This window comes from Balearica regulorum, chromosome 6 (assembly GCF_011004875.1).
Source record: "Balearica regulorum gibbericeps isolate bBalReg1 chromosome 6, bBalReg1.pri, whole genome shotgun sequence".
Taxonomy (NCBI): Eukaryota; Metazoa; Chordata; class Aves; order Gruiformes; family Gruidae; genus Balearica; species Balearica regulorum.
The window spans coordinates 21,113,409-21,138,538 of NC_046189.1; the positions used below are offsets into that span (position 1 = coordinate 21,113,409).

At 39.4% G+C, this 25,130-nt stretch overlaps 1 protein-coding gene and 1 long non-coding RNA gene across 5 annotated transcripts in view; one reads left to right on the forward strand and one right to left on the reverse strand.

Moving 5' to 3' along the window:
* MYO3B (myosin IIIB) overlaps positions 1-20,144 on the reverse strand; it is a 209,017-nt gene extending 188,873 nt beyond the window's left edge. For 2 of the 4 annotated variants that reach the window (XM_075756693.1, XM_075756696.1), the window contains exons 1-4: positions 19,483-20,139; positions 17,642-17,775; positions 14,152-14,217; positions 13,903-13,942 (exon numbers count right to left, since the gene is read on the reverse strand). In XM_075756693.1, the coding sequence (XP_075612808.1) occupies positions 13,903-13,942; positions 14,152-14,158 (47 nt within the window). In that variant the 5' untranslated portion in view covers positions 14,159-14,217; positions 17,642-17,775; positions 19,483-20,139. Of the gene's footprint in view, positions 1-13,902; positions 13,943-14,151; positions 14,218-17,641; positions 17,776-19,482 lie in introns of all 4 variants that reach the window. The other 2 variants (XM_075756695.1, XM_075756694.1) reach the window with 2 other exon arrangements.
* Positions 20,145-20,221: 77 nt separating this feature from the next.
* LOC142602363 (uncharacterized) lies at positions 20,222-24,504 on the forward strand. The gene is made up of 3 exons (XR_012836121.1): positions 20,222-20,301; positions 22,304-22,508; positions 24,236-24,504. It is a non-coding gene; the product is annotated as an uncharacterized LOC142602363 (long non-coding RNA).
* The last annotated feature ends 626 nt before the right edge of the window (positions 24,505-25,130 follow it).

A 25,130-nucleotide genomic window follows, 5' to 3' on the forward strand; every position in this document is an offset into this window, starting at 1 on the left:
ATATTTTTGCAAAGTTGTCTTATTCTGTGAGGTAAAGTGTACTTTGCTACTAAACCACAAATCAATAGAAACTTCTAGTGAAGTTTTGAGTAACACTGAAAATTAAACCCCTGATCACTCATGAGGAGCTACCATACATTTCATTTGTTTGACTGCAAATTAATCAGTTCCATATCTACAACTCCAAGGACCAAATGTTGAATAAAATGATGTACTTAGTCAGTTACCATGATATAATTCATAATTATTACATTATAAATGTAACAATGAAAACCAGAAAGACCCAAAGAATTTTAAGCAGAAATTATTATCCAAGACCAGATCCAAATATCTGAAAACCAGTTAAGATCAACAACTCAAACAGGAAGTTCTGATCAGTGGCATTTCTATTGCAAAAATGCTATTTATATTAGCCGTCTAAATAGAATTCCAACAAGCAAAATACATTAAAGCAGTTACAAGTGACGAACAGCTAACACATCAGTTTTACCTCAGGCTGGGAACTCAGCACTAAAATGAAGTTTATAATCCCATGAGCCCATTCAGTTACAAACTGCAGGTGGCAAATCAAGTGACTATGAGCTACAGTCCCCATGTGTGAAAAATCAATACCTGAGGTTTTCTCCACCTCCTCTGGCAGCAATTTAACAGGGCAAACAAAATGCATGTGTTAGTGTTAAAATGGAAGGATGAAGGACTATAACAGCACTGATGACCCTCAGAGCAAACCCAGGCTCTTGACTGCAATCTAATCAGAATGGGATAAACCTTGGAAGAAAATAACGGCAAACTTACATTTGCATAGTGAGCTATTTGCTGAAACCAGCTTATCTTATATTGGATTTTTGTCCCACTAAAGATATCAGAATTCTTCAGGACTAAGATAGCTTCCTCACAGGCAGCGCTTGTACTGGCCAGCGCTGCACAGAACTGTGTGCTCTGTGTACTGGTGCTCGTGCCCATGCCCAGTATTAGATAGACAATGCAGTGCACGTTAGCTTAAGATGCTGTCATGAAGGGTACAGATAAACTGGTTCTATCCTAGCAGCTTCACTTCATTAATAATAGAGATCATTGTGACGCTAATTGATCCCGAGCCTGATCTATTTATCAAGTCTTTTACATGCAAGAGCTAAAGAATTAAAGCCACTAAGTCATTCACAGAGAGTGAGCAACAACTGCTTAGTTTTTTGAAGGGATCTTCCTATTGTTTTGCAATATACCTTAATTGTATCATGTAATCATTCATAATTCATCACTATAGTTCCCCAGTATTGCTTTTACAGTGGTTTTATTCTAATGAGGATTTTTAATAAGAACACTCTCCTTTATCTGTAAGAAAAATAATAATAAACTGTTAACCATGATACAAAGAATATCTCTTAGTGCTGACAATGACTCTTGCTTAAGATGAAGTATTCTCACCAGTGAGCTAGTTGTTATGCATTACCAGCATGTGTGCAGTAGCCTAGCATGACACCAATTTGCATAATTTCTCTTCTATAACAGGCTTCAAAAATAATAATAGGCATATGAGATAGAATCCATTAATTTTAAACTTCCTTCAGCAGCTATCTTCATGGAGCAGTTATCAAAAGAACCTTTAAAGAATTAAGTTTAATAAATTATAAATGTATTATTTGGGTTATGCTATCTGGGCCTATAACCATCTAAGTTGAGTTCAGTAACAAAGACCAAGGCAAATCCACAAAAAATTGGCTTGACATCTTCCCAGCCGAAAAGACTGACAAAACGTGGCAGGACAATACCAACATCCCCTGCTGCTCACAGTTAATTATTGAACTTGAAAATCAGTTAGGCATTTTGAGGTACAGATAGGTAAAAGAAAAGGACATATAGTGATAGACATAGAAGCTGCTCAGGGCTTTTATACCTGTATACGTTATTTAATAATACCTTAATCTACAAAGAGGAACAAAAATAACTTTGTTTTTTGTGGATCTGAACCCAAAAAAAGACCTACCATTTGTTAATATTTAAGGCAAGCAGAAAGATTAATGTGTTAGTGAACTCTGATGGGAAGCTAATTGGGGGGGGCGGGGAGGGGGAGAAAAAAAGAGAAAACTGTTTTCCACAGTATAATACAATAACTTACGGACCTTTTCTTATCTTTGTGACATATGCATTTATATATTCTGACTTGCATAGCAAACAACATTGCTGCAGTACTCTGATTCTCTCAGACATTCATCTGGTAAAAAGTCTGGCTTTGTAACTTCAAAGAGTAATTGAGACCTTGATACACTTTACATTATGATATATGGTCATCAGTAAGAAAGACCTGATTTGTCTTTATTGCACAAGGCAAGATGCCTGAAAGTCTAGACAATTTACATATAAGCCTAATGTCCACTAACACAAAAACACATTACCAAAGTACTCAGTTATCCCATTGAGGGAAAAGGTACAAGCAACTCAGGAGAAACAACAAATGCCAACAGGGACACAAGCAAAAGTTCTCAGAGCTTGCTCCTGCCAGGTATTTCACACTTAGAAGCACTAATCGATTTCAATTCCTACTGATTCAGGGGATTTGAGGGAGATTAACACCTCCAAGAGCTGTGATCTTGAAGAGAGAATAACAACAACAAAAATAATCCATGAACTTTCAGAACAGAATTTAAAAACAGAATAAAGTAACAAACTGGCCTCTTTTCCCAGATTAACTCTTGGGCTGCTGCAGATGCTCCTGAGGAAAGTTGAGGGAATGCCTGAACTTAATTTACAAAGAGAAAACATGACAGACAAGGATGCTGTACCATGCACTGGGTACAGTAACTATGACTGGAATAACCAGCCTTTAGCAGTTCATTGAAAGGTGTGTCCTACAAAGGCAACCCCAGCTACATCTCTCTAAACATTCCAGCAATATTCTGTTGCAATAGCCCTCAAAAAAGTCTCATCAGCTGTCCCCAAGTAACAGTGCAGGGGCAATCCCAGAAATTGCTATGTTTCTAAGTGTCTCTTGAGGCTCAGAGCACGTTTTAGCTTCTCTTGTTGTACAAGCGTCTTTGTGGACCAGCTCAGCTAGCCACAGAGGTATGCTGGCAGCTTGTTCTCCTGTGCCTTGAGCCCCTCTTTCAAAGCTCCACAACACGGGTATTTTTAAAGGTATGTGTGAGGTCAAAGAGTTATGTGCACAGACTTAACAGGGGTTCTGAAAACCCCTTTACTTTAGCTATTACAAGGAACATAAATCAACAGTCAAAGCAATAAACATCTTGTTTTAAGACTTCACTGTCTCAGCTTCCTGACATCTCAAACTCTTTCAGCTTCCAACTCAATATAACCAGGAGACCTCAAACTCTTCTTTCAAGCTTGTGCCATTTACTCTGAAACAAAGTTGCTCTTCCTTTCTAAGTCACTCCTCCCGATCTCTGCAGGAAGCACCCTTTTTGTGGAGAGAGAGGCTGGTTTTCCTTTTAAATGGCTGATAAGAAACCCTTTCCTCTAATCTTCCAGCCTTCCTTGTTAGGTGGTTCCTCGTCAAATCCACTGTGTGACCCAAACCTCCCACTTAAGTCTAGCCTCCCAGTTTAAGTTTAGCTTGATAAGTGGCTTGTCACAAAGAGTATTCAACTCTTTATTTAATGCCATTCACTCATCAAAATTTAATTTTTCCTCTTTGTTAGCTTTTGGCAGGTGCAAAGTTTATTTCAACCAACCTACAGAAGCAGAAGCACAACAGACAAGGCAAATACACCCCCTTTCAAAATGATGCTTGTAGTCTGATAGACATACACAGAAACTTCCCAATATCAAACAGAAATAATATATTATATATAGATTCCCTAAATTGTCCCAACTGTCAATATATTTATGCACATTTTTGTAAATAGACTCTCTCACATCACTACTATTTACACAACGGAAAGTTTGTTACCCAGCTTAGAACAGCAATGGTTGCACCAAAAAGACACTCACTTCAGGGTGTTCCAGCAAAAACACTATATTGTGCTGGTTTTTTGAAATTGCCATATCTGATTTATATCCTTGTGGTATCAATTGTTCAAAGGTAATTTTCTATAATGAATTATTTATTTCCTGTTGTAATCAGACATCTGAGATACTCATAAATATTTATATGTCCAGTTAATTCACTAATGAAAACTGAACTAATTCTAAAAATGGGATGTTATCTCAGAGTCATGCTGACCTAACACTCTGCTCAACCTTTACATTAGTGAAGGCAACCACCGTATGGGAAGCAACAGGAGCTGGAAGAAACCTGATCTTGAAAGCATGGTATAGGAATGGGCTACGGTATCAGGACAGAAGAATTCTGTGCATATCTAGAAATATTATCTCACTTTTCTCTATCTCTAATTTCCCAGTTTGTAAAATTTGCAATAATGTCCTCTACCCTTAAACTCCTTTGCAGTCCTTGGGCTTCTCACTAGCATTCCAGAGAGATTTCCTCTTCAGCAATGGAAGTGCTTCTTAGGCACTGAATTAGTGGCTTGTGCAACTCCACTTCATTTACAGCCTCTAAGAAACGTTTTGGGGTGCTGGCAGCCTGAGAGTAGTTCACTACCATCTATGGATTGCAAGAGCCTATGGGCACAAATTCCTTGAAGTTAGCTGGCTGTATTGATATCATCCCTCACCCAAACCAGGTCAATGTAAATGGCTAATAAAAGGATTTATTTACTATATCCACAATATATAATGCAGTTTACCAAGGTTTATAAAATCACAAGAGAACGTAAATTAAAAGAAACAAGTCGACATCCATCTAGACTCAGATCAGCTTTGAAGGATCTTCTTACCTAGTAAACTCACAGCTGTTATTCAGCTCATATCCCCGTCACAGAAGGGAATACTACTTCAGCAACCATTTTTGCTTTATAATCCAACCCCATCTCCGGGGCAATTCACCTTTGTCTGCTCCCCTAAAACACAAACTACTAGTCATTTATCTAAGAAAGGACTAATCTGTTCCGCCATCAAACTACTGTTTGCCACCTTCTGGAATGGCTGATGGCTTTAAGCCTGATGTGTGAAGAGTCTCACCTGCCCTGTAACAGACTTAAATGATTATTCACATTTGGCTCAACTTTTTACAATCTATTAGTCAAATGTGAAGCATAACATTAGCTGGAAAATGGTCAAATCTCAGAGACAAAGGCTGTCTATATGTTAACATTTAGATTTTTATATATTTGTTATGTTGTAAATTAAGAACTGTACTTTATGCAGACACATCAGTGGGATCAAGGCATGTATCTCATTTGACTGAGTCTTTTAATAAAGGCTGCATGTGATAATAATGAAAGTTGCTGGAGTTGGATAGCGGTTTAGCATGCAATCCTGTTTTTGAGGGATGCTGTAAGAAAGCATTTCCAAGGTAAGACTACAGATTCTTAGTCCAGTTCAGTCCAGAATACAGGAGAAACACTGCTTTCATGAGTCTGGAAGCAGAGGCACTACCGCAAACACTAGGAAATAACATTACAGACTGTGCTTTCCTCTCATCACCACTGAGAAAGGTCAGCCAGAAAAGTACAAAGACTGGTGATTTTGAAACTGCAAATTCATATATCCTAGCTTCTAGGGAAAAAAAAAAAAAACAACAACAAAAACCAAACATCTGACAGGGACAGGTTAGAGAAAGCCATGTTCTGCTGGACTTGTTCTCTGAACAATAACTCTCTCTTTCAAGGACCTCAGACCTATGATGATTTCAGAAATAATTCACTGGCCTCCTGAGCTCCAGAAACAAAAAAGGAGGAAAAAATGAAGAGTTGTAAACCACAGTTTGTTCTGTACCTTCAACTACTAGATGCTAGTGAAAAAGAACAACTTTCAGATGACAGTCAGATTCTGAAGCAGTTAATATATTTGCTAATTCAGATGTAGGAAGGAAGTACAGTGCAACATCACAAAACCAAAAGAAATATGATGCTCCATCTAAAAATGAAATCCATTAGAGGTTTGGTTTTTTGCTATATGTACAAAGAAAACACTTAAAAATGTGGCTATCAAAAGATTAAGAGACAATCATACTAGTTTACAAGTTAAATAAGTCCCTGATAAAAGATCTTCTCATGATCACTCAAAAGGAAACTATTGCAAAATCCATACTTAATCCTTGACAAGGCAATTAGATTGTGTCAGCAACCGAAGTCATCCATGCCAGAATGAATGCTTATCTTGAGTGGGCTGTACTCTGACATAACAAAAATTGTTCAGGAATCCACGATATTAGGAGAAAAACAGACCTGCAGCAGACAGGGATGTGAGCTCTGACTCAAACAAATTAAAAATATTATGAGGAAACAGACCCGCAGTAGACTGGCATGAAGTCTGACTCAAACAAGATCAGCATGTAAAACTGCTTATCAACCTCAACAACCAGCACAGAATAATGCCAAGCACATGCAAAGAGACATAAGCAGCACAACAGATTACATAATTTTGCAAAAGTTTGCAATGTCAGGGCATCTGCATTTAACCTGAGGCCATCACGCTTGGTCCCTGCCCGAGCTATCCTACAGCCATGCCCCCACCTGAGCATGTACCCCATTCATCCAGACCCTATCCTGTGGACTTGATCTCATGGCCAGACCTTGAGTCTGCCTTGTTGCTACAGACTTGCCTGGCAAAAACTTGCACATTTTTCAAATCAAAGAGTAGCGAGACCTACAGATACTTGAGTGTGTATCAAGAGGCAAAACCAGTGAGATCCAACAGCCCTATTAACAGAGGAGCCAGATACATTTTGCTCCTGGTCACTATTTTCACCTGTGTAAAGGAAGACAGATGAAAATACACATGCTACAGTATTGCCTAGTGATAACTGTTAGGGTTCATAGACTCTTAGACTTCAATGTCTGAAACATTAACTTTAATGTCTCAATCTTACACTAGATACTATTTATATAGAAAATGTTTATTGAAATTAAAAGGAGTGTGGTATGGAACTTGGAAGGCAAACAAACTCTTTTTTGTCTTTTTTCCTTTTCTTCCTTCACACAGAGGAAGCAAGCATTTGAGGCCATAAGGACATACTGTTCTTAATTAACTCAGTAATTATTAAGGCAACCAATATTTAATTACACAAACCTCCACACTGTAAAGCAGAACCCTATTTCAGGACCTGCTTTTAAAAAATCCTCTCTCCCAAAACCTATTTTCAAATTTAATTATTTTCTTCCTTCTATTAAATAAACAGGTCTTGCAAAATTCTGGCAATTTAGTATATATTATTTACAAAATTAGTCTTTGCCACAGATTATAAAATTATTCTGATTTGTAAGTGTTTGGAGTTCATGAAAGCATAAGACTAAGTTTGAACGGTAACAAAGTATTCTTCTGGCTGATGAAATATTCATAACCATTTGTCATCAAGACTTTAATAAGTAGTAATATAGCCTTTTCGTTTTTGTTTAGTAAAGAACTGGCAAAGAGCTTTCCTTCATTTAATTTTGAATGTTAGAATAACACGCCTCCTGAAACAGTCCTAATAATTTCCCTTTTCTGTACAACACAGTACAGGAGATAGTTAAAATTCACTTAGATGACTCCATGCTTCAGGTAGACAAATAAGGTTTATATATTTGCACAATCTAAAGTTTACAGAAGTTTTCATCATTGAAACTTCACACTAGTACTGTTTTCTGCATCTCTCCAGATGTACCATTGTTAAGACTCAGAAAAGTGAGATTAAATAAAGACAGAAAGCTACACCATCAGTCATCTTACAGGTATTAAAAACAGACTATAAGAAATTTCTCATAATGGTAGTACAACGTTCATGACATTCCTTACAAGAAATAGTCCCAGAAGCAATTCTTGCAACTTCTTTTTACAAAGATATTGGTGTAACTCTGTGGCAGCTCTCCACGTACTTTTTACTGATACACAGAGGTATAACTATGCAGTTTTTCCATTAATTTTCTGACCCTTACTTAATTATTTGGTTTAGGACAAGCAGAGTATGTATCTGTAACTGACTGCATTCCGAGCAGAGAGCAAAAGCATGACAAAAAAGCTGAGCTCTTAGAAGAAAAGACAAAACTTGCTCTCCAACCCACTTCAAAAGTTGGAGACAGTAACCAACTGAATGATGAAAAGACAGCTGAAAGCTCCACGAATGGAATGTTACTGTAAAAGCTTGCTACTGGGGGGGCAGGGTGGGGTAGGGGGAAAGACAGCAATAAATCTGTTTCACCAGAAAAGTATAGCAGATCTAGAAATACACTTGTGTGCAGTGAATTCTTTCCCTCTGTGCCTCTGAGGGACTACAGTAATCAAAGCAAACACCTCCTTCAGAGCCCCGCCCAGTAAAAAGTCATTTATTGAACCCTCACAGTACTGTGGTGCTGATTGCTCCAGCTGCTTCAGCGGGTCCCACTCTACTGCCAGCTTCCTGACTTTCAAACACCTCATTTGTGGCCCTTGTGTTGCTTTACTGTGCAGTGCTGATTGCTGGCTCTTGGTCCCAGGTGGTTTCCAGTTTCACTTTGGTTTAAGATTATGCTACCAGTTTCCTGCCTCATGTGCTTGTTATCAGAGCTTCTGTCATTGCTCCCTGAGGAGCTGTAAGTCCTTCCTTCCCAAGTGGTTAATATTCCCTTTATTCTCTTTCAGTCAACTCATGGTAAAATGCAAAGAAAGAGTTGAACAGAAATTCTGCTGCAATACCTGAGTTTGTACATGCATGTGTTATCAGCAGTAAGTACAGGTTAATCAGATATCAGAGCTAGCTGATACTGCCAATCAAAAGAGAAACTCAGATTAACTATATCCGGGGAACTATCTGAAAACTGGAACCTACCAGCCACCTCATGACTTCCCACTTCAAGAACACCTTGCCAGGAATCAGGAGGAATGACTGCAGCTTGTGGAAGCAAATATGAGGAAACCTTGAGATAGCTGTACCAAGAACTATGAGGAAGTGGCAGCATTGCAGCCTTCTTGTCCACAGTGTAGCCCTGAAGGCTAAAATGCTGGTTTTCCTGTTTTGATTCTCATGGTGCTCAACAGTTTGCAAAAAACACATCCCTAAACACACAGACTTTTACGTGTGGAAAGATCACTCTTATTTAGGAAGGGGGTAGTGGGGTGTGGACTCTTCACCACAACTGTTTACAGCTGAAAGGTCATTATCTCATTTAACAAGTATTCTAAATTGCATTCTTAGCTGTTCCTTCTACATGTCGCATCCCCAGTCTTTCAGCCTGTCACAAAGAGCACTTGCCTTCCAGTTCAGAAAGTGGATGAATTTTCTGTTCCAAATGCCTTTTCACAGATTGGTCAAAAGAAGGTGTTCATTTCACAGCAGCCAGTTTACTACTATAAGGGAGTGTGAAATCAGGCACATTTTCTCAGCAGTGCTGAGAAGCTCTCAGCTGAGCAACCTTATGCCATCACAAATCACTATGCCACCTTTTGTCCAGCTATTAAGCCAGCTAGTTTCTCTGCTTTACAACATATAAATTATTACAGTCAGTTGTGATAGTCCTTCATTCTTGAAACTGGAAAGAGGCCAAACTACCACTAGAGAAAAGCAACTTACCCTACTTACATGAGTCACTGACATACTCCTTTAGTTTACTGTTAGCTGACTTCTGCAGACCCTCCAAACCTTCTGCGAGCATATATATTGCTTCCATTCCCTGGACCTATGAAAGGAACACTAGCAAGGGAGCTGCACTAACATCACCTTCCCATTTATTATCAGTTGCTAAACTCCAGTCACTGTCTTTGACTAAGACTGTTACTTCCTATAGATTTGATGACAATATATATGATTTTCAATATGGCGATCAGATGTTTCGTAATCATTTTTCACTGAGACAGTGATCATGCCACAAAACACAAGGCATCATACCAGATAGATTTTATAAGCAAATTCCCCACCTTTCAGTATATTCAAAATATTTGTCACAAAAGAATGTAAGACCCACAGCTGAAAAATATCCTTTCAATTAAAGGAGGCTTTTTCATATAAACATAATTGCAAATTATTTTTTTAACATTTTTCCCAGAATACAAAAGATACGGGATTTTAAAATAATCTAATTTTTTGAAGATATACTCTTCTTACTTGAACTAATTTTTAATCATAGGATTTTTTTTTAATCATGTACCATATCTACCATATTTATCTCATCTCATAATCTTTCCTGGCTTGCCTCTCAGAGCCATTAATTCAATGCTTCATCTGCTACAGTTGCTCATACTGCAGGTGACATTTATGTTAGGTTTGTTTCCTCAGAAGAAAATGTATTAGAAAAGGTAGTCTGACAGGTCTTTATATCCACTTCACAGGCTACACACAAAGTATAAAGATCATCCATGTAACTATTGACAGAAACGATGAGAGAACAAGTGAAGACAACAAGATGTGCACCAGACATGCCCTCTTCTTACAAGTGAGATGGAATTAATCACATCTATCGTTCAGACCTCCAGTAAGTTTAAAATACAGTATGAAAAACGTATCAGGAAACACGAAAATTGCCATCCCTCTCTACACTTTTTACTACTCCTCCTACTTAATGCACTTACTCTAAGTTTATTCCCCACACATTCACGAAAACGGCTAGCAACAGCAATATTACATACATTCGATATCAGAAATAGGGCTTTTAATATTTTCTTTCTTTTCCTTTCAGAACAAGTTTTATACCAATTCTCTAGGGCAAATGCAACCATGTAACAAATAGCTCAGTGACAAGTTGTTTGGACAGGCTACAAACATGACAGGATTGTGCCATGGCAGATGTGAAGTAACTGGATACTGGTTACATAGGTGGTATCTAGACTGCCTAGCTGACACATTTAGAGACCAGGAACTTGAAGGAGAACAGCTTCCACTCTCCCAATACCTCCAGGTTTTGCTGCCTAATCTCAAAGTTAATGTATTAAGAAGTATGCAATAACTGGGACAGGGAACTTTCCAATAATTTCTCCTTTTTCTAAATCAAAGGGCAACTGTACAGGGGAACAACTGTTAAAAAATGGTTTTTAAAACAAATGCCTTGATAAGATGACAGATCCTGCAAAATCTGGGGTGAGCTGCTGCATTTGAAAGCAAACCACCTTCTACCAGCCAGAGTCTTGGTGTGTTCAGTACACTGACACTCAGGCGTTCTTTACAGGGCAACCCTTTCTCTGGAAATCATTGCACCACACTAAGCTATTTCTCCATTTCAATTTTCTCTCTGTTTATGGAAATTCTTACTTTGTGTTAAAATTTATGCCAATTAGATAATTTTGGTTACATTTAATCGGGGGGGTGGGGGGGTGGGACCGGAGAGATCCTGAAGAAAGAAGTGTTTCTGAAACCTCTAGCCCTGCCTGTCTTTCAGGCTCAAATTAACTACGGTTCTCTTCTACCCTTGAGTTCCTGCTAGGCTAAATAACAGAGAAGAGACGTAGGGAGACCATGGAAGAGATGCGAACTGGCAACAGTACTGGTCACCAGAGAACAGTAGAAAAAAGTATTCTTATAGTTGAACTATCATAAACCATTTCTCTCTTTCCCTGACATTTGCTCAATGCCTAAGATGAGGATAGAAGTAGCAGAGAATACTGAATCAGGAGACACTCCACCTGGCAGAGTTTAGTAAAATTCTGCTTGCACAGGGAAATATTTATCATACAATGGATGGGATTTTTCTTTTTCCTAGTAGTAGTCAAACGTAAAGACAAGATCCCCCTTGGGATCAGCATGACTCTTCTAGTTCTATGCCTACCCAGGAAATTAAAAAGAGCAGAGGTAGCACTCTTTCAAACAGTTTTAAGCAGCGCTTTCTGTTGTTTCAGATTTCAATGCCGAGAAGTAAATTTTCCCTAAATATTTCTATCTTTTCCTTTATTATCCACAAAAAAAAGCCAGAGATGCCTCTACCTTCCTATACCTAAATAAAAGCCCAGTCTATTTTTGCACACAACACACCATTTGCATATGAATCTCAAATCTGTATTTAGCATCAGCCTTGCAGCTGGACTCAAGCAGGCCATGGTAAAACAAGTGCCCGCCCCCTTTGCAGGATACCTCTATCACTGCAGGATATTATAAAGCCTTTACCAAAGCATTTACAGTATGCTGCCTATTAGTGACACAGAGTCCTCCTAAAGAATTGTTCTCCAAAAAACTTCTACCTTCTGAAAGTTGTACGTAGAAAACAGCACACCTGGAACAAGGAGATGCAGGACTGCAGTTAGGAAGCTCTATTTGATATTTGCACACCTGGGTCCAAATGTAAGAAAGAGGAAAGGCTGAGAAAGCAGCAGAGATAGGGCTCAATTGCATACCTATATGTTCAGCACAGCCTCCATAGCAGAGCTGGAACACTGTCAAGGACAGAGTAGGAGGTTTACTTGGTACTACGGCCACCTGATACACTTGGGCCTTAGGGCAGCCTTACCAGAGTAGGCATCATTGCAACACTCCACGATCCTCCACCTAGTCCCCAAAATGTTTATATATTTGCAAGTCACAAAGCATTTTGGAGAGGAAACTGTGGCATATAGTACAGATCACTGTTCATTCTATAGATATATCTGTCTTGCAAAGACAGCTTTGTCAAGGACACAGGCATCTGCTGGCTAATAGGAGTCAAATCTTTTATACACATGTATAACTGCGTATCTCTGCAAAAATGTGCTAATCTAACTATATTTTGTCTTGCAAGAGTGAAGATCACCTTAGCGCGACAGTGCCAACTGTCTTGTCATTAGTTCCATTATCACAATAAGTTAAAAAGAGCTACGCTTGTTATTATACACATAGCTAAGAACACCATGCAAGAACTTGTTTGTTTGTGCTTTTTTAAAGAGCAAACACTTAGATATGTAAATCCTTAGTTGGAAACTGTGTTACCTACAGCATTAATATTCTCAGTGAACTGATTTTTCTTTTTAAAATTTTTGATAATGAAATCCCTGGGTTTCACTTCACAATGGGTTGACACTGATGAAGCCATGAATCCTGATGGGAAAGAGAGCTACCATTTTATTTTTTTTGGCAAAAAACCCAAGCCGGAAAAAGTATACCATGAGTCAATTCTTCAGACAGCAATCATAATGAAAGCAGTACAGGCTGCACTCTTCACAATCCATTCTTTCTTATAGTATCAAGGTTGTAAAAGCTTATTCCTCTTCCAATACTGTTGGCACTGCCCATCATCAAAACCATCAACACCACAAACTCGTAACCTTTTAAGGTATGGTATGATTTATAACAATCACTCTTTTGAAGGAGGCTAACAGGTAAGGCCTGTAGAAACTAAGCACTGTATTTTCTTTCAGAGATGAAGCTGAAGAGTTCCCTAATAAATATAACTAAGAATTTTACCAGTCACAAAGATCTGTATTCCATCACGTCATGCACTAAGTTAAAAAGTCTCTCTCTAGCAAGTAGTTTCTGAACAGCAGTAGAAAGAGAAGTGGCTGAAGAAGCCTGCAATCACAGGGGCAGTTCTACCCTTAGGGAATGTTCATGAATGAAATTAACACTGCTAGTACAACCTGAGTCAAATACAGCTCTGCTGCTACAAATGTATGAAGCCCATGTTGAGAAGCAACAACAGTCAGTAACTGTTATTTTATATTACATGTTCTCAGTGAGTAACTTTCTTTTACAATGTTCTTGGTGTTATGATGAAATCAGGAGTCGGCTATTTTGCCTAGCTTGATAGCTTTAATTTCATTACTTGAGAAAGAAAAAAAGAAAAAGGTTAAGAAATACAGCTGCAAGCAGAGCAACACTTCACAGCTACTAGCTGATCATCTGTAATACAATTATGACATGTTAGCAGAACGCGACAAGAACTTATCTACTTTGTGGGAAGGGAGTCAGAACAACACAATACGTTTGTTTTTTCTCCAGAGTGCCCTAGAAGATTATGTTTAAAAATTCTTTCTTACCTAATCCAGTTTGCTTCAGGACTTGCTGTGTTCTCAGCTGCTGCAACAACAAACATAAAAAGCAAAAGCTTGACAGCCTTCAAGACACTTGAGATCTTTGGCATTTCTCCAGCTGTTTCAAAGTAACAGGCTACCCAAGCTAACAGTTGTTGACATACACAAACCCGACTGCATGCATTACAGTTCTATTCCAAAGCTGATTAACAATAAAAGAGAGTAAGGTGAAAAATTAAAGGTTGTATTCCTTACCTGACATAGCTCCTGTTGGCCATATGCTGGACTCAGCTAAAGGTACTGTCTCTCTGAGCAATAAACCTACAATAGGTAAAGGCTGAATTATTAACAAGAACATGAGGAGGTCTCAAAAGCACATGATGAATGAAACAGAAATTCAAAACTTTCAATCTGATTTAGTTTGTAAAGGGAACTTAGTTTCCTGAACTCTTGCTCAATTGATCTATTTCAAAGAAAAAATGGCATATATAAAGAAGCAGGATGACGCTTTATTGCAATGCAGGGGAACGATGAACACAGCCACTTAAACTGCCTTCATACCAGCCTGTTACAAAGTAGAATTTGACTAAAATGGAAATAACCAGCTTTTATCATATGGTAGTCGTATACATTCCCATTCCACTGGTCACCCCTCTTCGGTCATTAACTGCTGACTTGCTTCCAACACTGTGTTTTGGCCTCCAGCTTTTTGTACCTAAGACCGTAGATGTGCTCTTCAAGCAATTTAATTGCACTAATACAGTCTCTAAATTCATACAGTATTTCAGGTTTAAAATTGGGTCATCCAATTAACTTTGAATATGGCACAGCACAGCAGGAATGAAATCTATGGATTTCTGGGCAAAGGCTGGAACTTCTTTTACATAACTTTGTGTCTTTTGATACTGCTGGTAGCAATTAGAAAGTACCCACCAACACAAGAAACCTTGCCAGGATGAAAGGAAAAATTGACATCAATTTCTCCTCTCAAGAGAGAATTTTCTAGTTCCTCTGTATTCTGTTCTGCAGAATTCTTATTATGACTTGCAATGCCATGCAGCAGACACTAATCATTAGCATAGCATTCAGAAAACGACATTATCTATTCATACACTTCACACTGCTCCACCTAAATGCTAGGTTCCTAATTCTAGGGGTGCGAGACACAGGACTCAAGTATTCAAATATGAATGTCCATATGAAGTGGGATATTTAAACTGACATTCACAACAATGAGAAAACAGGACCAGCTAGGAGGGGGGCATCACTCAGGAAAAGGACATACCTGAAACTCTGTCTGCATGGTGCCTCTGTGAAACTGGGATGGAGAGCCTTAACTTGCTTACTCCACTTAAGTACCACCCCCCCACTTGGAATTCACCTTTCTTTCTTATACCTTGCTCTGAACTTCCTCCAGGTTTGAATCTCAGGCAGCCAAAAGTCAAGTGGTTGGCTCTCACATTTAGACACAAAGAAAGAGGGACAATTATTTCCTGCCTTCTATGAATAAAACTCAGCTAAATACAAGGCAGGATGTATACATTTATTAACAGAAGTGCTATCCGCTTTACAGAGTCGACCTTGCTATTGAATACATAATTTTCAGTCATTGCACACAACCGGGGAATAATAATTCAACACAGATTAAATATAAACAGATCTTTTTTTCACCAAAACGCCCAGCTTAATCTACTGTTGAAGCTTTCAGCCATGAACACTGACCTCCTGGAAATTACATCCCTTTCAAGTGTTTCAGGTTGCTTACACAGAAATCTCTAGGGGTTAGCGGTGCAAGTTGGAGGGATAAATGATTCCCTATTGTTTCTGCTACAGTAATGGCATGACCAGGAGACTGAAGGAGATGGAATTTTCTTGTGAATCATGGGAACTGTGAGTAAGGTGAGAAAGGTCCATGCAAAGCCAAACAAATATAGTGTCCATGCAGAATGTTAGACAAACAGCTGCCTCAATAGAGTGATAGCAGTAATTGTGCCATTATCTCAGGTGGGCTGAACATATTCTCCAGTGTACTGAACGCACCTCTCCACAGTCTATGTGTTACCATTAGCATGGGAAGAAGGAAAAGAAAATTGACTCCAGCTACTTTAATTGTTGTCAACCACAATGCCATCAGGATGAGCAGGCAGAGATCTGTTTTCCACAGCCTTACACTTTCTTTTGATATTCTGACCAAGAAAGTACTGGCTACAAGGGCAGAAGGAACAGTGAAAGATGCAAAAGGACATGTGCTAGCTTTAACTCTTCCCTTATTCTGAGATATTTGTATCATCTCATGCATGCTCTACTACTAAAAGCTACAAAGCTACTCCTTTTATTAATTCATATCATGCTATGTCAGGAGATGCATTAATTTTCCTGAATTATCATCTATTTCGTAAGAAACATCATAAAATTAACTCAGTCCAGTGTTATAAAATGTATAGTTCTGCAAACGTCTCCTTTTTCCACATACAATATTAGCACTCCCTCTCCACACAGCAGGGCACAGTCAGTGTCTCAGGAAGGAACAACTGGATGAGGGGTGGAGAAAAAGAGGACCAGCCAGCAAGAGGCTACTGACATGCCTTGTTCCTTACAAAGCAGCAGCAAAGAACAAAAAATCTCATACTTCCTCCCCCCTCCTTACGTGCCACTACCACAGGCCAATTCTCAGCTGCGTTCAGCAGAGCTTCTGGCCTGCTATGCAGCATTCAGATGGGAAAGCTCAGCCTTACACTGTCATACGTTTATCCCAGAGTAGTGGCATTCTAACCACAGCCATCCAGCTTTCTGGCTTTGACACAAGGAAAGCATGTATGGCCTCACAATGCGTTATTCAGAGAACTTCTCTTCCCCAGAGAGGGCAAAATTGCAGAAATTTTGCACAAGTTATTCTTCAGGTTTCTGGTGTAGCATGTCAATCTCAAGGTCTTGCTTTGTTAATGCTGCATCAGGTCCATAGTGGGGTTTCGTTTTCCTGAAATACCACACAAATCAGTCACATCTCAACACTCCAGACAAACCACACTTTCTCCACTATTTATACCACTTGTCTAACTCCCAAAACAAGAGCTGTGCAAAGACATGAAAGATGCATGAAAAGCAGGACAAGCTAGGAGGGAATTAGCAGGAAACTGATTTCATGCATCGGATGCTTGCTCTGTCTTCCATTTCTGCTTGCAGAGCAGTCCCCTCACTTTCCACAAACAGCAGAACAGGTACTTTCCTAAGCTGCACACTGTAATTCCTTGGGTGACCACCTTCATTGTGCACTCTTCTGTCTTTTAGATTCTCCTGCTGCAGCTCTCACCTTCTTCCTATCTCCCCTCCCCATTTGAGGAGCTACATGGCTTTATCAAAGAGCACAGTGATAATCTATCACAACAAACAAGTCCACATATTTGACTCCTCCTGTTATGAGGAATGTGGCTCCATATTTTAGTCTGTAATGGAGGAGTCTTTACTAAAAATGCCCACTCTGAACTTGTGTCCTGGATGATTGCTGGATACATTGCAGCTTGCTTGTTCTGCTGCAGTACAGCTCAGCTCAATCTCACGAAAAAGAATTAAACAGCAACAACAACAAAAGAAAAATTCCTGCTGAATGAAGCACTGATTGTTCCTGCAGGTGTAGAGCATTCCCAACTTCCCTGAAGCAACCAAGGCAAAGGTGCCTTTCTGTTCTCTGGCTCCACATTACTGAAGTTCAGCTGTAGAATAGATTGGTGAAGAGTTTAGTGCTTACCTGGCCAGTTATGCTCCGGGTTTGTACAAGGCTTGTTTTTCCCCTTCTTCTTTTCTGTTGCTGATCCATAGGCTCTCCTCTCTTCTCATTTTCTCCTCTTGTATTTCCTTGGGTTAGATCACTAGAATTCACCTCTAGGGAAGGGAAGTTTGTAAGAACTAACAAAAGAGACATTACAGACACACAATGTATCACGCTAAGTGTGTTCAGATGACAGCTTAAAACTAAGGCTAGGGAAAAAAATAATAAAAAAGTCACAGACCAATTTTTAAAGCAGAACAAAAGCAAGCCAATACCGTAATTTTCAGTACTTCAAAACCTCTTCCTGAACACAGATGTTCTTTGATCACCCTCACAGCACTGCACAGTGTATCAGCACTTTGCTCTTTATTCCCTTCTCCTCCACTTCCTCAGTGGCAGAAGGCTGGTAAAGACAGTAACTTCTGGTTTTGTGACACAGAATTTCTCTCTTCCTCAGACAAGCCTGCACTCAGGAGCCCCTTGTTAGTGAGCCTCTCAGGGCATTAACACAGCAAGAATCATTGTCTTTGTCCAATGAACTTTTTATTCTGAATGCATTTGGCAAAAACACTGCAAGACTGGTCCTGGCAGCTCTCAAATAGCCACTGTGTTGCTCACTAAATCTCTCCTCCCTGTAGTTAGAAAGTCCAAAATACAGATACAATATTTGTTCTAATCAAGAATTTTGAGTGGTACCGGATAAATCACTTTTAGTCTGCACATATATCAACAGGGCAGCACATAATTCTGAGGAAGGAATCACACAGCAGCCCTCGCTCTCCAATATGCACAAATGCATTGCTGCAGATAATGTTCCTACACGTTCCTAACCATGGAACACCATGGAGCACGATTTACACTTAAACTGACCTTCCATCTTAAAAGGGTCTGAAACGGCTTTCAGAAATCTATATCCACCTTGCCTTCTAGCAAAACTAAGTACCGTAAGAAAATCTTAGCTCAGAAGAAAAATAGCTCTGCTTGGTTCAAATCACATTTTTATTTTTGGAATAAAATTTGGGTGAACTCTTCTATTTTTAATTTATATGCTACAATATCAATAATTTATGGCAACTTGGATAAACACTAGAGGATTAAAGGCTATAATGTTAGAAAAATAAATGCACTACAGTTTCAAATTGCACATTAAGAACTGAGCAAGACTTCAATTTGGGTGTGCAAAAAGGGTCTAAAAAGGAATTCCGTGTATTTTCAGAACACGTTCCACAAGACTTCACAGTAGGTTAAAATATAGCCAATTCACTGTTTTTGCCAGAAAAACCTCAGTAACATCATCTGATTTGCTGATGCTGAACCAGTATTATTATATATCTTCATACTAACAGACATTTCTGAACAAGAATATAGTTTCCCACTTAATAAATTCAAAATACTTCAAAACAAAACATGGATCCTTGGTTTTCACAGTGCAATGAAACTGGAATTCCAGAGTGCAGATTTTGAAGGGGAGAATGAAGTGGAAAAAATCCTTTATTTTAAACATGAAAATCAAAAAACATTTTGTATTTACACAGAACTGAATGCACTGCTTCAGAGGAATAACAAGAAAGATGTTTTAAGTTAGCCTCTTCTTCTTGATTTGTGCACAGTATTGTCCATGAACAATGGTACCTTTTCCCTTCGATAATAAATACATACATGTACGTACCAGAAAGGGAAAAAAGGACACATACATTTGCTTAAAGGAATTTATCAAATATTATAGTATTTGCAATGTATATTATGGTTACTAGTCACTAGTAGGTCGCATAAGTACTATATGCTAGAGCCAGGTCTATTTTGGCATTCAGGGAACTTACAGAGACTTTTCTTCAGTTATTCATGCCTTTGATCCGATGTGCCTGGATCCTGTGTCACGTCTACTTACTTCTTGCCTTCTAGTATCTTCTGCCATTTTTAATCATTTAACCATGGAGACTTTTTTCAGTTTGAGTATTGCTTACCTATAGGTTTTGGAAAAAGAGATACAGGTGGTCGTCACCCGCCGAAGCAGTACCCGCACAGCCTCAGCAGCACTACTTGCGTGGCGCTGCACAAGCAGGCCCCAGGCAGCCCAGGACCCCCACCTCCGCGCAGCCGGCACCGCGGCTTGTCAGCGGCCATCTCCCCTCCCCGCCCCGCCGCAATCCCCGGGGCTGAGAGCAGACTTCTCAGGGGCTCAGGGAAAAGACAAGTTCCCGGCGGCAGTGACGAGCCCTGCCAGCGCCGATTCCCTCAGAGAGGTGACAGCACTTGCCCGACTACCAAGCGTCAGCGGACTGCAAGGCAAATGGCGACCGCCATTTCGAAGCCCTTCTCCGCTAAGGCGCGACCTCCACCCCACACGACGGCGGGGCGGCTCCGCAGGGCCGGAGACCTGGCGGGAGCGGAGCCTCACCCCGCCGGGGCAGAGCGAGACGGTGTGCTACGAGGCACAGCTGAGGAGACAGGGTAGCATCCCCCTCCCCGTCCGGATCGTTCACTGAGGCGGCAGGAGCGCCCCGTGTTCTGGTGGAGGCGGGGGCAGCGTTAAGTCCTGTCAGGCCGCGCTGCGCGGTCACCCCAGGGCGAGCGCGGTCACGACCGCTCCTTGCGCAGTGCCGCGCCCGGCGGGAAAGGGCAGGGGTCTCTCAGAAAAGGTCGGTTAAACACGTAAAAGTAAAGTAATGTTCAGTGAGCTTTTAAAGAAATACCTAGGAGCAAGAAATAAAATCAATGCGTATATATACATAATTAGTATTAAATAGTTTTCATTGTGACTTACTAAATACCTCACTTGTCTCGGTGTGTGCAGTTCATTGTCCAAAACAGTGAATTGTGAGTGCACCTCATATGTGCTCTGAGAAACGGGCCCTGATGAAGGAAATTATTTTATAAAGCACTTCTCCTCCCTTTGGGAGTGAACGTGGAGGAATTCCCCCAGCTTTGGGCTTCTCCTTTTGTACGTGTTAGCCTTTATTTGAGCTCAGGTATAACCATTTTCCAAGTTGTTTCTGGTTGCCCGATGAGGAGAAATTTAGGTAGGTACTTCTCTGATGCACTTTATTTACAAAAAATCTCAGAGAAACAAGTGGGAAGCTGTTCCTTTGCTCAATATGCCAATGCTTTTTTCAAGTGAGCGGATCACAGAGGGCTCCTTCTCACTCAGCTTTCTGTAGCAATCTCTCTATAAGCATTTTGCTGGCTCATCATGACTAACTTCTTCCACAGACTTTTTAATTGTATCTGTCTCATAGGATGAGATGTGCTGGGCCATAAGATAAGCAGACCTCTATTTTGGTAGTCAGAAACACGCCATTGGGCCCTTGTCAGCCTTGCTTGGGGGCTGTGTTTTGGGTGACAATTCCTATCATTCTAATTTTATCTGTTACAAATAAAGAGCAACTTTATTCATCAGCTTCAGTGAGGTCTGACTCACTCCACAGCATCCAATACCACTTCAAATATGAAAGCACTAGATCAGTTCTTGTCTGTATTTAACTAACAAGTAGTCTGTAAGTAATCTTCATAATAATAAAAAAATGTCAAGGGGGGCTTTATATCCATATATCTTTTCATAATCATTTAAGATGCAAACTTTAAAGACTGAGAAGCAACGGCATTTCTCCACAAAACTCTTCCAGCACCACCTTTATCCATTGCTGTGCCAGTTTTGTTTCAACAAGGTAGTAGTTTCTAACAGTCAATTGTCATTCTGGCCAAAGTACAGTATTTTTTTTTCACCTTTCTGTTGACTAGTGAACTCTGTGTTTTGTAATCCTGTAGGCACACAGTTTGTCTAGCATCCACATTCTAGTAAATTACATCAAGATAATCCTTTATCAAAACTGAAAGTAACTGAAGCCAGACCTTGATTCACATGGTCACTAGGAAATGTAAATCCTAAGCATTTTCTCTGAATTTAGCTCATGATAACATTAGAAAGAAACTGCGGTGATACAAGAGACTGCAGAAGTTTTGCTGAGTAGTGCTCCATTTCATACTATTATTGTTTTGTTGAATTTTTATACACTGGAGTATACAAAGTCTTTATCACAAGACATTATTTTCTCTGGTTGTCTGCAATTGTAAAATCCTGTAGCGTACAGGATTATATAAACACTATAGTAACAAATTGTAATAGAGACAGCAAATAGTAATATAGACACGTATCTGGTCAAGCTGAGCCTGTTAGACAATCAACAGGCTTGTCCAAGGGGGATCCAAATGTTTAATCCTACATGCCCTTAGTTTACAGCTTAACATACTTCAAAACATCCCTATCTGTTGTGCATAAGGTTCTAAAACATCATAGTTCTTTATCAAGTTGTGCAAGAAGCACCTAGATTCAAGCAAAAATAGTATCTACATGCACTACTCTGCACATTTTCCTTCAGTTTTCTTAAGAATTCTTTGATACAATTCTAGAAGCTCTGAGCATTCCCAGATTTCTCCCAGATTCATATGTTGCTTTTTGAACCACAGACATTTCCTTGATTATCACTAAATAATTTTGGCTCATACACTCTAGACCTTCTTGAGCTCTGTTACAATAGCTCATTTACATCTTAATCTTATTAATTTCAATTTCTTGTGTTTATATTTCCCTGTACCTGCTTGCTTTGTTCTGATGCTGATGGTTTTTCACTCCCTTTTCACTAGGTCCTTGCAGGCCAGCCAGAATAGCTTTTCGTAAGACTGCCCACCTGTTCAACATACCTATTTCCAGTCAGGATACAGTCATGATGGGTAACTACACTGTACTGGCGCTACATGAGTGATATGCTTACAGACTTCATATCCCGTGGTGGATTTCCAAACAGAAAATGGTCTTCTCTGGTGCAGCAATTTTCGTTGCAGTGGCTTTGTAAGTACAACTGGAATTCACAACTTACCAGTAGAATCATGCATGAATCACTGAAATACCTTAACGGGGAATTTGAAAACACGACTAAGGATTTAAAATTACAAACAAACCAAAACCAACAACAACCAAAAAACCACCCAACACAAACCCCCTTATCTTAATTCTAACTTGCCCATTTCAGCAGGAATAAATTTCAGCTCACATAACCCTTCCATTGGTGTAATGTTGTACAGGTTAAATGAATAGGCTTATTTTTAGTCATGTTCTTTACTGGCACCTGCACTTTGATTTGCTTTTGTTAGCAGTCAGACTGTTAATGTTACCGTTTGCAGTAACAGGAAGTGTTGTCAATCCTAAACTACGATTTAGATGAGCGTTGCTTATCTTGAAGCCAAACTAAAAAAGCCTTATTTAAGTGCAGCCTTTATTTTTTGTTCTTGTTTGCAAATAATCTTCAGAAGAAAAGAACAGTTGTTAATTCTTGTAATGTTTCTGATTACACGTGCAGTGATGATTGACCCATTGTACAATGGCTCCACTAATGCAAGCTCAGTGAAAGATCAAGCCATTCCTAGCCTTTCTTTAGGCTGTATTTGAAAATTAAATAATTTGCCATTTGTATGGTCATGGCTAAGTGCCACAAGGTGAAAAGCTATTATTAAATGAAATGTTATAATATGCTATAGCCTTAAGAATTGAATGGGAATGGAGTACTTCTTAGATAGTAAATTGTCTGCAGTATTTAACTGATGGTCTTTTCCAAAGTATATTCTATGGAAGCGTTCAGTTGCTGCACATTAAGTAGGGTTGGTTTTTTTTGTGAATCTGTTAATGTTTAAATTGACATACAGTGCTGACTGGTAGTGACCATGTGGATTTATTTACATGTGACCACCACATGTGGATTTATTTACAAACATCAAATGCCTTCAAGCCAATCCTTCTTGCTGTATGTTTTGCAGCCTACTGTAGTAGATAAGCAACAGATGGGGTTGGGGTGGGGGGTGGAGTTAATAGAAATTAATAGACTTCATCGAGATTGTATACCTTCCTGATTTCTTTTAAGAATTTGTTGCCTTTCTACTATTATCGCAAAGCAGCATTTTGTTACAGACTGCCTAAAAATCACTTAATCTCAGGTGAACTCATCACTTCCCAAAATATTGGAATGCTATTTGTTTTGTTACGTTGAACTGTTGAGTTACTTCTTTTTTTTGTTTTGTTTCGTGTTTGTGTTTTGTTTTTTGTTCTTTATTCGAGAGGGGGAGCCCAAATAGGGACATACACAAAAGTTAGAAAACCCACCCTCATTCCCATTTCTCTTTATACATTATAAAAAAAAGATGTTCAAGTTGTGAAGCTTTAAAAAAAAAAAAAAGTTTATCAACATGTGACCAACAAATTATAAATGGAAGTATTTTAATAATAAATCATATAATTCTAATGGAACCCACTCTTTCTGTAATTAAAAAGTTGGGATGCACTGTTTTACCCTGATTTACAGTCTTAAAATCTTATTTAAATGGATATACACAAACATTATTCACTACAGTAAAACCCTTTAAAAGTCAGGAGTACTACATGATTTTTAAATACCTGTTTGTGTGCATTTTTCTTTGCCCGGAGATGGACTTGTGATTACAAGTCCAACAGAATGCATGATTGCGTTAACCTACACACATCATAAACACTGGTGACTCAGAAGTTAATGTAATAATATTAAACAGGTTTGCTGGAAGAGAAAAAACAGTTCCTGGAGACTTTAAGGACAGTGCTGAAATGTGTACTCCTTCTATGAAAATCTTGAGGCAGTTTTAAATTCTGGCTATGCAAATATGAATACAGCACTCTGAACTGCAAGTACCTGAGTTAACGCATACTGTGTCATATTGTCCTACCAGGTCGCGTGGGTGCTGCTTCAGTTTTTCCTTCTTAGCTTTTAAATGCAAATGTGCCTTGTTCAAGGGTTGCCACCATCTTGGAGAAAACAAACATTAAAAACCTCTGTAGTTCAACCAGTTCTTCACGTGACCCTTTCTTACCTCATGAGTTCGTCAGCCTTCTACTTCATTAATAGGGAATACTCACATTAAGAATTCCCTCCATCAGTGCTTATCTCCTCTTCCAGATCACACCTGCTACTTTCCTTATCTGGATCTCTGCCTAAGAGTAGGGTTGCTGTATTTCTGAGAGCAAAAGAATAAGGTAAAGGGAAGGAAGGATAAGGTGTGCAGAGACCATGGTGTACTGTCATTTCTAATAGTTCCCTGGGAGAGTCCCAGATCCCATCTCCAGTCCCAAATCAGGGCCGAGGTTGCAGGAGCATAGGTCAGGGCCCCTGAAGGAAATGAACTGCCAGTTCTCAGCCTGCTGAGCCAAAGCCCAGACACTCTCTGTCTGCTCTGTCCTGGAGCAAGCAAAATGCTTCAGTTCAGGGTTCTCATCTCTAAATTGTAATTTCATCCCAAAGCCCTTCCCATGCTAGAGTACCCCCTGTCCCACTCACTGCCCGAGAGGAAAGGCAGGACATGTGCAAGTACAGATACTTTAAGCTGTGTCCAAGGAGTCTAGTAGCCAAGGTCTTATGGCAGTTAGGCTTTCATTTAGGCAGATGTCTGAAAC